This window comes from Balaenoptera acutorostrata, chromosome 10 (genome assembly GCF_949987535.1).
Source record: "Balaenoptera acutorostrata chromosome 10, mBalAcu1.1, whole genome shotgun sequence".
Taxonomy (NCBI): domain Eukaryota; kingdom Metazoa; phylum Chordata; class Mammalia; order Artiodactyla; family Balaenopteridae; genus Balaenoptera; species Balaenoptera acutorostrata.
Window position 1 is genome coordinate 56,631,110 of NC_080073.1, and position 13,547 is coordinate 56,644,656.

The following is a 13,547-nucleotide window of genomic DNA, read 5'->3' on the forward strand; positions in this document are numbered from 1 at the left end:
GAGCCTGCGTGCCCCAAGTAATGAGCCTGTGTGCTCTGGAGCCCGCGTTCACGACTAGAGAGAACCCCACGCGCCACAACTAGAGAGGAGCCCCTGCTCTGCAATGAAGAGCCCGCGTGCTGCAAAGATCCTGCGTGCCGCAACTAAGACCTGACACAGCCAAAACAATAATAATAAAATAATTTTTTTTTAAAAAAGAGGGACTATCATATCTTTCATTATGTTTATATTGCTTTGGCAACTTGAGTTTTCTCAATCAGTTTTATTAAATTTAGGGTAGAGGGGGAAAATAATCATCATAGAAAGAGAAGGAAGACATACAGTCTAAAAATTTGTGTGAATTTATGAGCATAAATAAGATAATTCTTGATAGATGTGCTCTTGATAGATGAATAAGCATGTAAATATTTGGAGTAAGGACGAGGTTTGAGACTAAACAGATGGTTAGGCTGGGAAAGATAGTACCTTATGTCTGAGAAAATTCCTAGCTGTATCCAAAATTGAAGTTTGTCAACTACTTTCCTACGTGATCTTGTTCCAATCAAGTATCACTGGCTGACTGAGAGCCTCAGTACCATTTTCACATTTCCTAGGGTCTGAATAGAAAGCTGAATGTCCCTTCTCAGTACTGAGTGTTCCAACTCACTGAGCATGCTGTGTGCTATCACCATATACTAATACGAAGTGGCACATTCAAAGAAAAGAATACCTATGTATTTGTCCACCCAGTAAGGCCAGTAAAAAGAAATCTGCAATCTGGCAGAAATTCATATCATCTGTTGCTTTCTATTTTAAGATTGCTTCTCCACATAAAAATTAATCAAGATATAATCATCTGGAGCTGTAGCAGGATAAGTTTCACTTCTCAAACTCAAATGTGTGAGCAATATCACATTACCTTCTTTTTGCTAAATAAAATTGAATGTGACAGCTGTTGTCCAACAAGGATAAGAAATTTGATCTTGCTCATTTTTGGGCCACCCCTTACTTTCTCTAGGTTCCTGTAAATTGGAAGGGAATACACGGTGCCCGAAGAGCAAGGACAGATCATTACTTCTCAACCCATAAGGCTTTCATGAATAATATCTTTGTTCAAGTCCCTTGAAGTCAGGTAATCGAACAGCTTCCTTGCCATGCCTGGTCCAAAGGATCCTTTCCAAGGCTGGGAACCTTGCCAGCGTGGCTTCAACCTCCTGGTGCACCTCGTGCTCTTCTTCTCCAAGGTGCTCCACTCCCCAGGGCACCGGCAGACCTCTGTCCTCTTCCATGTCTGAGGGAATCTCTTCCCTGCATAGCTGCTCCTGCCTGCCCCGTTCCCATTACTGCCCACCCTCAGGGAACTCAGGTCAAGAAGACAGGTAAGCTCTGCTTTAGATCCCAACAGAAAATGCCCCTGAGACATAAGAACATGAGGGGCCTGACCACTTTTTGGAATAAGTGAAAGGAAAAATATAATCAAAACAAGAATTATTATCAACCAACCACTGGTATCTGGCTGGCTGTGGGGAAGGATTTCCTAGCGCATGGACTCTGCAGGTGGAGTCTTTCCTCCCCACCCCTGTGCACCACGCTCCTTCACTCTACCTGCCTATTGCTCTCCCTTCATTTCTCCCCACGGCACTCGTCAACAACTAACATACCATATCTTTTTAAAAAAAATTTACTTGTTAACTATGTGTCTCATCCCACTAATTTAAGTCTCGTGACAGCATTTAAATTTTGTCTGTTTTGATCACTTCAGAGCCTAGAATTGGTAGAAATAATAGGAGCTCAGTAAATATTTTGGGTATTATAAATAGACATTTTTTATTCAGGGTGGCATGGGGAAAGCCCAGACAGGAAATTGGGGATGAAACTAAAAGGCTGGGCTACAATCCTGAATTATGTTATTATCCCTAGAAAGGTAAAAGAAAAATGTATAAGCATGATGACTATCTAGCATTATAATATGGTGATATTACTTCTAAGATGATATTAAACATTTTTTATAAGAATGCAGATCTTTAAAGTACTTCATGAGCCACTGATTTATCCTATGATATTAGCGGCATTTTTTTCTTGAAAAAAAAAAGTGGGCATAATTTCAAGTACTTTGAATGTTATGTAAAAAATAGTACTTAATTTTAAAACTAAATTCAATCAAATGCTTAATATGACCTATTTGGGGGGACAGTAGAGCCTCACTAAAATCCTGTAGGTACAATATAGCATTTACTATCCAAAATTATCAATTCAAATTTTGATGATATAGACATAAAAGTTAGTTGCAAATAAAAGTATTTACAATTTAGAAAATTTATCTTTCAGACATAATGTTGAACATATATTAAAAATCTGGAAAACCGGAATCATAAGTACCTAGATTGCTTTATTGGGTTTCATAAATTCATTGAAATGGCTTCAAATATTGACCATTACTTTAAGTTATTTCATTACTTTAAGTTATAATATGCCTTTAGAAACATGGGGAGATTAGTCACAGATTTCATAACCTAAAGAAATACAAAATAATTTTCCTTCGTAATGCATCTCTCCTAAATGTTTGAGGATCAACACCGCCACCTATTATAAAGTCCTCTGCCTGGGGATTCGTGTTGACCGCTGCTATTTATACATTCAAGCTTCCAGTGCACCTCGCTGGCTCTACCCATGACGCACCCTTCTAAATATTTACTATCGGGCCAAAGCTATCGTTTTCACTTAAAGCAATCCAATAGAAAGTTAATAACAAGGCTATCCTGTCTTCCTTAAATTGGATTTCTGCAACAGCAACCAGTAATCTCGACAGTAAGAACATTCCCATTCCTTTGATGCCAATTAGAAGATAGTCACAGCCACCCCTGTGCACGACACACGCCTGGGCTTCCTAACACCTGTCTCCCTTCTCACCTGCTGTCTTTAACACAGGTTCTGGATTATTTAGACAGCTCATTCAAATTATTGAACAGTTGAAGCAATAATGCTTTCGAAATCATAAATAGGAATTTGCTTACTCTAACTCAGCAGGATTTTAAGATCAAAATAACTTAGGTCCCCCGCTTCCTATACCACTAGAAAGTGTGAACCAGTTAAGTTGACCTCCCCACCCCCCAAAAAAGTTCTAGCTCTGTTTAGTCTGATCCTTTACATCAAGTTGAAAGATAATACCAAGAATGCAATGAGTACTAGGAGAGAAATTAGGCAGAAAATAAAGAATAAGAAAATGTAAGAGTCAAATCTTTACAGTGTGACTCCATTACTTGGCTTGAAACACTGGGAATTACCAATGCCAGGGCCTGAGCATACCCTGAACCTTGATGTGGGGAAGGGGAAGGAAGCCAAGCAGTTTTAGGTAAAACAGCCCCAATGGACAAATCAGAAAAATCACAGACTACTAGATTAGCTCTTTATTAACCTAGACTTTAACATATGTTTTCTAAGTATTTTGAATATCTAGGTTCTTTTCCTACCAAGATGGATAAACAACCACTGCATGTTGATTTTAAAGAAGCCCTAGTCTAACATTTTAGGCTGGTCTGTTATCTCGACTGACATCATTTAGAAAACAATTTTTATACAACCAATACATTTGTCATTTAGTGTGTGGACCTGAAACCAGATTTTGAGAGGAGAGAAAGAAAGAGGGCTCCAGATATCACAGCAGGGAGACAATCAGTCACCACCAAAGAGAGACACTAATTAAAGGGACAGGGGAATCTAACATCACAATTTTGCTAAAGATTTGCGTGGCTTCTTTAGCACCACAAACTCATAAATACATTCATAAATTTCACAAAGTAAACATAGTAAAATAATGTATGTTTCATATATCTCTTTTTTAGCTAATTCTAGTAAACCAGAAAATAGGTATTATGGTGAGAAAATCTGCTATACAGTGGTTCTTGAGATTCACTGAGGAACTGTAGAGATTCTCAGAACACCCCAGTATGCAGGTTCAGGAATATATATTTTTAAAGAGCTCTGTGGGAGAACGTGATGATGAGCAAGTTTGGGAACCAAAAACAGAGTAAAACAAAAAAACAAAACAAACCCTGGCATCAGGATACCAACGTTAATAATAACCAATTACTTCTAAGAGAATTACAAGGGAATGAAATAATAAATACTAGGTTTTAATGACAGCCACGAAGAGGCCCAAAATCTATGGCTGAGAATCAATGCACTAAACGTGGAGAGAGCTTTCACGTCTTTGTCCAACTTTGAAAGGCCCTGGTCAAAGGTTAAGTTAATTAATCAAGCTGACTGAATTAACAACAGGAGACCAATAAGAAGGGCTTTGTGATTTTCCAGTTTATAGATGAGAGCTTATTATGAATTTGGTATGCTTATGAAGATTAGAAACAGATGGTCCAATGTAAGCCTCAAGCAGGCTGACATATAATGTAAAAGCCTGGAGCTTGCAGTCAGAAGACCTGGGCTTCAGTCCCAGTTCTGCTGCTATGTGACCTCAGGCAAGTCACTTAACCTGAGCCCTAACTTTCTTAACAATAAATGAAGATCACATGAGATAGCATATGTAAGAGGTACTTTATAATATGTAAAGCATTTTTAAATGTTGGTTATCAATGTCATAAATGATCAGAATATAAACATTTATCATTTAGTCTCTGTAGTCCAAGAAAATGAGACAGAAACTCTACCTATAATAGGGAGGAGTTGACTGTGTACTTTATGTCCAAAGGAATTCTATTAAAGAGTCCGTTATTATTTTTATTTACTAACTTAGCCAATGCTTATATAGTACTAAGTGTCAGCCACAGTCTGAAGCACTTTACAAACAACTTTTTTTACTTCCCAACAAGCTTACAAGGTAGGTACTATTATTATCCTCATTTTACACATAAAGAAACTGAGGCACTGAGTTTAGACATTGCCCAAGTTCATACAGCCAGTAAGTGATAGAGCTGGGATTCATACACAGGCAAACTGGCTCCAGAATTCACAGGCTCAATGACTATAAAATGATATTTCACTAAAAGGCATTCTGTTGCACAAATCTCCAAGATGGTGTTATGAAGAGCTTGTAGGTCATTATCATAAGAAATAAATTGTGTTGAAAATGATAGGAAACTACCATCTGGCATTTTCTCTATTAGGTCATAGTTACATTGTTTAGGAAAACTTTTTCTAGGATTATTAATCAGCCGTTAAAAACTTAAATCACTACTGGATATATGGTTAAAATGGTAAATTTTATGTTACATATATTTTAGCACAATTAAAAAAATAAAAAACCTTAATTGTATTTATTGTGTACAGTTTAAAGTATTTTACATATTTTGCTTTCAAGCTGTAGAATTTTTATTTTGCAAAACTGAATATATCATTAAGTCTGCAACAAGAAATTATTTCATTGTTCTGTAAAAGTATTAGTAATATATTGATGAAATAAAGCACAGGAAGCAAGTGAGCACTGGGTCAGTAGATAATTTTTAAGGCCCGTGCTTATCTCCAGGGCTGCTGTCTCCCACAGCTCTAGCCAGGCTGCCTGCTCCACCTGGGGATGTTAAATAGAAGTGGGAGATGGGTTTAAATCAGCCATGTGCTCGTTTGCTCTGAGCCTTAAAAAAGTCAGGATTGGCTTAAAGGATTTTAAGTAACAGGTATGAATGGATATCAAGACCTGAGCCTAAATGACAGTTAACATACTTGGCTGCTATTTTCTACTCCACATTTGCTTGTTTTTTAGGGAATATGTGTTTATGGGAAAACAAATGTCGTATTTATTACAGACAGATGCTCGGATTCTGTTTAAAAATAGAATCATACAAGCAGGTGGGAGAGCCAGGAGAAGAGGATGGTTAAATATGTGACACAATCAGTTCATATCCTGTGAGCTGAACAAAATGGTGAGGAAGCGGTAATTCTGGAATTTATTTTCAAAGTCAGTTCAATCTGCATTGTTTAGGGTTTTGCCTGAATCACAGACTGTTCCTGGTAATTGGTTAAAAGAAATTTTTTTTAAAAGTAGAGAAATTAAAGAAAAGAACAGTTAATATATCAATTGTAGACTTTCAGTTATATGGCTCTTAGTTTTGAACTTCATCATTCCCTAATGGAAGAATGTACCAGAAAGTTACTCTGCAACTGTTTACTAATTTAAGAACCTCAACATAGAAGACTCATTATATAAGAAAGCCTTACTCATAAGGGATATGACCCTGAAGGCAATTTAGTGAGCCTTGTATTTCGGCTTAAAGACAATGATCTGACTCTGGTTTCTTTAACAGAAAATAAGCACTTCTAGAAAGTTGAGAAGGCTATATAAGGCTAAATGTTTCTAGGAAAGATTATTGTTGTTCCACTGAGGAGTCAATATGAGAAATCTAGCTGGCTTAATACATTTTTCATGCATTTGATGATGGGAAAGGTAGCCACCTGTTCTTTCCTTTATCAGCTGAGTAAAGTTGGTCATATTATTTGGATTTTTGGACTTTTAACTTCAATACAAGTTCAGATATCTAAATTCATAAGAGATTAAGTCGAGAGATGACAGAGGTAAATTCAAGAATTTATTTGGAGCAGCAAAGTCAGCATATACAAATGTAAGTAAATCGAAAAGACAGAAGACAGATACGGAAGAAAACTGGTTTTATTCAGTTGCAAAGAACGTGAAAGATAATATTTCCTAGTCTTTTCCAAATTCCATCAAAGAAACTTAAAGTATCTTGAGGCATTGCTGATATTAGGGAATATTCATTCACCAAGGAGTCAGATTAAGAAGGCTCTAACCTATCTCCTACTTTCAAAAGGTCTTAGCACTTCTGCTTACACTAAACTGGAAAAGCACGGCAGCAATGGCCACTCAATTTCTGGGAGCAACATATTGGCTGATAAAAAAAAACAATAAAATCATGTCATTTTTCACATATAATCTTAGTCAAAAGAAAATATATTATTATCCACCTGATTGTTATTGGTTTTTTTGTTCTTGTTTTTTTTTTTGGTACTCTCTCCTGTAGATGTGGGTTTCTAGGAAGAGGAAATAAGTAATGTAACTATATATTTCTCCTGTACTTCCAATGACAGTATGAACTATTACGATTATTATTAAGAGCCTACTGTATGACAAGCACTGTGCTAAGTGCTTTACATGTATAATCTCAGTTAAACCTGTAACAACTCTATGAGGCATATACTATCATAACCTCCATTTTAAGATGAGGTGTGTGGGATTTGTAATGGGTAAGTGACTTCCCTCAGGTCAAATGTCTAGTACGTAGCACAGCCAACCTTCAAACCCAAAGAACCTGGCTCTAGAGCCTGCCTTTTTAAATCACTATGACAACTTCACTCTTTTCCTAATACATGACTATAAAAGTTTTCTTGGCAGATTATCCACAAATAATTCACAGTTATAAAAACATGTTCTAATTCCCTTAAACTTTCTCCAGGCCAAAACTAAAGGATGCTTAGAAAACAACCAAACAAACAAAAAAATCTCAATCCAATAATACCAAAATTATAACAAATTTTATACCAAATATGGAATTGGTATGCTAAAAATTTACTGAGAGGTTGGTAGCTATACAGATTATTTGCCAGCAGGAACATGGTACAAAAACACACACATATATACATATGTACACTTTTTTTTTGGCAAATGTGATTTTCCACTGAGAGCTGGCTCAACAGATTTGTATCCAGTTTCACTTCATTACTCTGAGTGAAATGTTGCCTGATAATAGAGTTATAAGCTAATTTGCTAATCCTTATTGTAGACTACATTCCTAGAATTTGGATCCTAATAAATCTTAGAAGCAAAACATTTGCTCAAATAGATGTTAATCCAGACACTTGTCAAACGACTTGTCAAACGACTACTGCAAATGTAATTTGAAAACATCAAGAGTTCTGTTTGGTCACGAGTCCTCCTCCAAAGGGGAACATCAAGCAGTAAATAAAAAACAAGTCTACCAGAAACTGCCATCATTCAACATGTATATTAGAATTAAAAGGTGAAAATGTTCCTCATTTCAATGTGGAAAAACATTCAACAATAAATTAGACTATTGCTTATGTATATGTAAATTGGCAAGGTATAGAAGAGAAGAATTGGACCTTGGGGTTAGACATCCTGATTCTAATCATTGCCCCTTCACTTAGCAGCTGATTGACCTTGGGCTAGACATGAAGCCTGAATCACAGTTTCTTCCATATGTCAATAGTGATGATGCCTATCTTCATGGGGTTGCTATGAGACTTTAAATATTATATTTATTATATTATATATACATATTATATATTATTGTGTTATATTATTATAAAAGGATCTACCCAATCCTTGGCCTGTAGCAGGGGTTCCATTACATGATTGCTATTTATAGGCTTGTTTAGTTATTGGAGTCACTGCAGTGCATATTGACAATCAGAGCCCTTTGCTGGAGGATATTTACTGGACCAAATTTAGATTCAATGTATCATCAACGCTGGTAATTTCTATCATATGTTTATCATAATACATAAAAGAAATCAACTTATTTGATAAATTACTATAGGTTGTGTTAGTTCTACTTACAGACTGGAAAAATTAAGAGTAATGTGATCTCAGTCGTTCGGCCGTATTCTGAAGAGCACTGAAGCTTTAGGAATGGTCCTGCTAAAGATACAGGTTACAAAGAACTGTAACATCCTCTGTACTATCATTAGTGTATCTGTTAGAATAATCCTAGGGGCTTAAAGTGAGGCCTATATCTTCTTCATGTTGCAGATCTGTTATTTGTAGGCAGTGGGGGCCTTTGCTAAGAGTGATCAAGGGATCTGGGCTGAGAGAGTAGCAAGCCAAAATTTCAATTATCAGTCACAGAGCCACAGAGAAAGAGAGAACTCTGGAGGATGCTGTACTGGACACAGTCACATGCTCAGATATTCATCACTCACTCACAACTCATTGGCCTCACCCCACCACAAGAGTATCAAATGTGCATCTCTACTTTATAACAGGAAGGCAGTAACCTGCAACATTGTGGTGAACAGTATTAATGACCACCCCAATTAGGAAGCAGAATTCTAGGAATTGCAGAGCTCAAGTTTAGCAATACAGCATTACTCCCTTTTCATCTCCCTGGAAAATAGAGGCAGCTCCATAATACAATGGGTAAATACCCAAATGACACCTGGTACCCAAAGAAATGCTTACACATCTACAGGTATATCCTCCATACAGTAGTGAGCAGACTGTTAAAATACATAGACAAAAAAATCCACTCACATCATGGACCAAGAAAAACCTAAATTTTACCACAGGAGTCTCCTAGCATCAGGGGTGAACTTCTTACATTTTCTTGGCAGTATAAAGAACTAGAAAATTGTAGGCCAAGGGATCACTGGTTGGAGTACATAATTTATGTCCAATAAAAGTTATAATGACTCTATATAACTTATAAGATAGATGATCAACTAAAACATGCTATACATATTATATTTAAGTTATACATCAGCTTTATCAGCAATATCTATAAATTATGTATAATGTTGAATGACAAGATTGACTTTAAAGCTGTGTTCAGGGAAACTCTTACTTCTGGGTTAGACATGTGAACCTATGGCAGTCAGCATCATCTCCAGGCAAACCAGAGTGAAAGACTAACAAAGGAAGTAGGAGAAAGGCGTCGTGAAACAGTGAGCCATGACCACAGTTACATTACTGCACTAGTAGAGATAAACCAACAGAAGTCTGACGCCTCAAGCTGAGAAAACTTAGTCAGTGGTTCTCTCTCTCTGGGATACATACAGATTCATTTAAGGGACTTAGAAATGCTGAGGCCTGGCCCTACTCCAAGAGCTTCTGATTTAATTGATCCAAGTACAGCCCAGGCATTGCTGTGTTTTGGTTGCTGTCACTGCTTTATAAAGTCTTCTAATGCAAAGCCAGGCTTAAGAAATACTAAACTAAGTCATGTAGTCTATCAAGCAAAAAAATAAACTTGCAAATAATGGATTCTGCAGACATGTACCTACTAAATATAAAAGAAACAACATTTGTGCTAACTGGGGAAAGAACTGTACTCCATGCATCAACTCTTAAATAGCTACCTAGCACATGTTCACGTCTATTTTCTCTAAGTAATTACCAGAGTGACATGTATTTTGAATATATACCATAAGAGAATCAAGGTTTCTTTAAAAGGGGAAGGGAATTTCAGCTATCTTTATACTACTGATTTTATAGTAAATGAAAAAATAAAATGTATGAGTAAACTAATATAAATTACAAATACAAAATCTAAATATTGCCTTCAACTTTTTTCTGAACTATATCCCAATTTATTGATGAGTAACTTTATTTACTGGGGAAAAGCTTATCACCTGTATATTCATATACATATTCATCCACAGTGACAGAGCTCTGTTGTGCTGTCAACAAGAAAATTAATAAGTCACTGGTCCCATAAACATATCAATTTTTCAGTGACTACTAAAAAAAATAAAGAAAAAAAACTAGACAAACATGAGCTAAAAGACTTAACATTTTCAGAATCTAAAACTAAAAAATATTTTATTTTTTCATAAATGCATATAATGTCTTTCTAGAAGAGCTTATTTCTCTCCCACAGTAAAACACTGCAAAATATAGTCCACAGTCAGTGAAAACTCTGAAATATTATTTAATCATTTGTTAAACTAAGCTTACACAAATTAGGAGAAAGTAATGTTGAAATAATATATGAAGTAAGATATAGGCAGCTTAAACAGTGAGAGCTGTATATGCCTATCATTTTGTGTCTACTTTTTAATCATCTGTGAGTTTCCTTCCTGGCAAGTGGAGATTCTTAGATAGCCAGGAGTAGGGAATCGGAGCATAGCAGGGCAGCCGGCATGTGCCAGCTGAATCTGAGGTAAAGGGGAACTAAAATTTCAGCCTTGAATGAAGAGACCCACAGAAGAAGGCATCCCTATTATATTAGCTCCAAGAGAGGAAGTGAAGAAAAAGATACAAACAAGAAGAGAGTAAGAGACACGAGCCTGTAGGTAGACACCATGAATGACAGTAGAGGAGAGAGCCTGTCCCAGAGCCTGTGGTCATCCAGTGAGTTATCCACCCAGAGCACCCAGCCAGCTGGGGGAGTAGGGGACAGAAGAGGTGAAACAAATGCTTTATTTTTTTCTGTTCTCATTCTTGCTTTAGGAGCCTATTTAATTTAAGCAGCCCTGAATTCCTGGTCTTTGCAAGAATTTCTGTTTGTTTTAATGCTTTCAGAAGGTTAAAACCTTATGGCTCCCGATTCTTGAGTTTAGTTTTGTTTTGCATCAGATTTTTTCCTTGTCCCAGGGATTAATGGTATGCTCACTGAAATCAGACTATTCAAATTTATCCTGACAGAACTCAAATCCTGAGAGTAACATTACTTCAGACAACTTAAAAATACACTTTGATTTTTTATGTACGTTTAAATACAATTTCTTAAGAATGCCCTGCTCTTTATCACACTGTCAAATATTTAAGATTCTAATTTCTGCCTCATGAGAAGCTAGGTTTCCCTATCTTTTAGAAAAGGGGAGGGGCACATAAGGGAGAACACTCCTTCCTATCTTCTGTGGTTGTCAGCAGAAGTGCCCAGGGACACATCCGAAATGTCCGAGCAGAGAAGATGCCTCATACTAAAATGACTGGCTCACAAGTACCATGAAATGAATGTATGTGATGTTATTCCATACTTAAATATTTCTACTGAAACAGCCTTCCCTTCCAGCTGCTTTCAAGCTGAATGGAACAAAGGTACTGTTTATGCCAGAGAAATAGTAGAAGTCCATCTGCAAGTAGCTCAGATTTCCACAGATTTACTTATACTGTGGATTAAATGGCATGCCTTAAATGTACATACATGTATATGTATATTTGAATATATACGTACTTCTCACTCTAAAATAGGAACCATCCAAATTGAGTCAAAGGCATTCACATTTCTGACATCTACTTTTTAATCAGATTTCTAATGAAAGCATGGTTTGCAGATGAAAAGTTTCAATATTAGAATACAGATACAGATAATTGAATTAATTTATAACAATTAAACCAAACCCATGAAAACAGGTCCAATTCACTTACTCTCATCAACTTGAGAATTGTCTATTCACTAATTGTAGTGTGTGATTTAAAGTTTAAAAAGAATCAAAAAATACTGAAGGAGTTAGTATAATGAAATACTGTTTGAAATTTGAAAAATCTGGTTGCATTCCATAATTAATCTTCCCTGTGAGCTAGGGCTATAACTTAGAATCTTCTCAAGAGAATTAAAAAATTACCAAATGATGGAATCGTAAAACTGTTTCAAAAGGCAATTATGGGGGCGTCCCTGGTGGCGCAGTGGTTGAGGGTCTGCCTGCCAATGCAGGGGGACACGGATTCGAGCCCTGGTCTGGGAAGATCCCACATGCCACGGAGCAACTAGGCCCGTGAGCCACAATTACTGAGCCTGCGCGTCTGGAGCCTGTGCTCCGCAACAAGAGAGGCCGCGATAGTGAGAGGCCCGCGCACCGTGATGAGTGGCTCCCACTGGCTGCAACTGGAGAGGGCCCTCGCACAGAAACGAAGACCCAGCACAGCCATAAATAAATAAATAATTAATTTAAAAAAATGCAATTATGGAGAGTCCTCAGTTGATTTATACTATATTGCCATTAGAGAAATAAAATTTAAAACTACCTCGTGGCTATTTTTATATCCATACTTCCTTTGAAAGCTGCTTTAAAAATACAAATATTTTAGTTTAAACAAATAGTACATACTATTTTGTTTATATAAATATAAAAGTAAAAAATTATATATCTTTTAGGATCTGAGACAAAATGGCCATAATTAAAAACAAGTGCAAGAGGAACAAAGTTTTGATGTTACTGTACCTACCTTTAATGTGATACTATAATGTCCAACAAACGTTGCATTTATCCATGATCTTGAATGGGGATCACCCAGGAATTCTATGTGATACTGTTCAACATCTCCATCCTGGTCATAGGTCACATATTTCCTTTTAAAAGGATCAGGGCAAAGTATCCCCGGCCAACTTTCAAAAGAAAATATTTTTATTATTTTGATGCTTTAAAAAAGGTAGACATTAATATATGTCACAATCATCTGTCAAACTTTGCCCTTTGAATTTTAATAACTGTTTTACACATTTTAAACATATTCATATCTTTTAAAAGTAGAATATTCAATTGATGCAAGTAATCATTTGTATCTTTGTAGATATAGAAAGCTTTGAAACATTCACATACTCAAGACATTCATAAGATATGAGGAGAAAGAATCAGAAGACAAAAGAATGATTTCCAGGGTCTATAAGAGACATTTAGGCACTCCTAATAAGAAAGATAAGAGAAAAAAGAGTCATCAGATTCATGGCAGGCTTGAATCAACTCTCACCAATCAGAATGATTAACTACTAAAATGTTAACCCACTGACAGGGCTTCTGATGGGGTAGGAGAGAGCTAGTGATTCGTGAACCAGGACTGCCAAAGTGGTTCGGGCTGTTCTGACACTGAACTTTGTAACAACTGTGAGAAAAGTAGAAATAGAGCCAGCGGTTCTGTGTTATCCCTC

At 36.5% G+C, this 13,547-nt stretch overlaps 1 protein-coding gene across 5 annotated transcripts in view; it reads right to left on the reverse strand.

The window, feature by feature from the left end:
• Positions 1-13,547, reverse strand: part of ZCWPW2 (zinc finger CW-type and PWWP domain containing 2) — a 139,111-nt gene that overhangs the window by 50,577 nt on the left and 74,987 nt on the right. For all 5 annotated transcript variants that reach the window (XM_057554675.1, XM_057554676.1, XM_007191540.2 and 2 more), the window contains one exon: positions 12,848-13,007. In XM_057554675.1, coding sequence (XP_057410658.1) covers positions 12,848-13,007 — 160 coding nt within the window. The remainder of the gene's footprint in view (positions 1-12,847; positions 13,008-13,547) is intronic.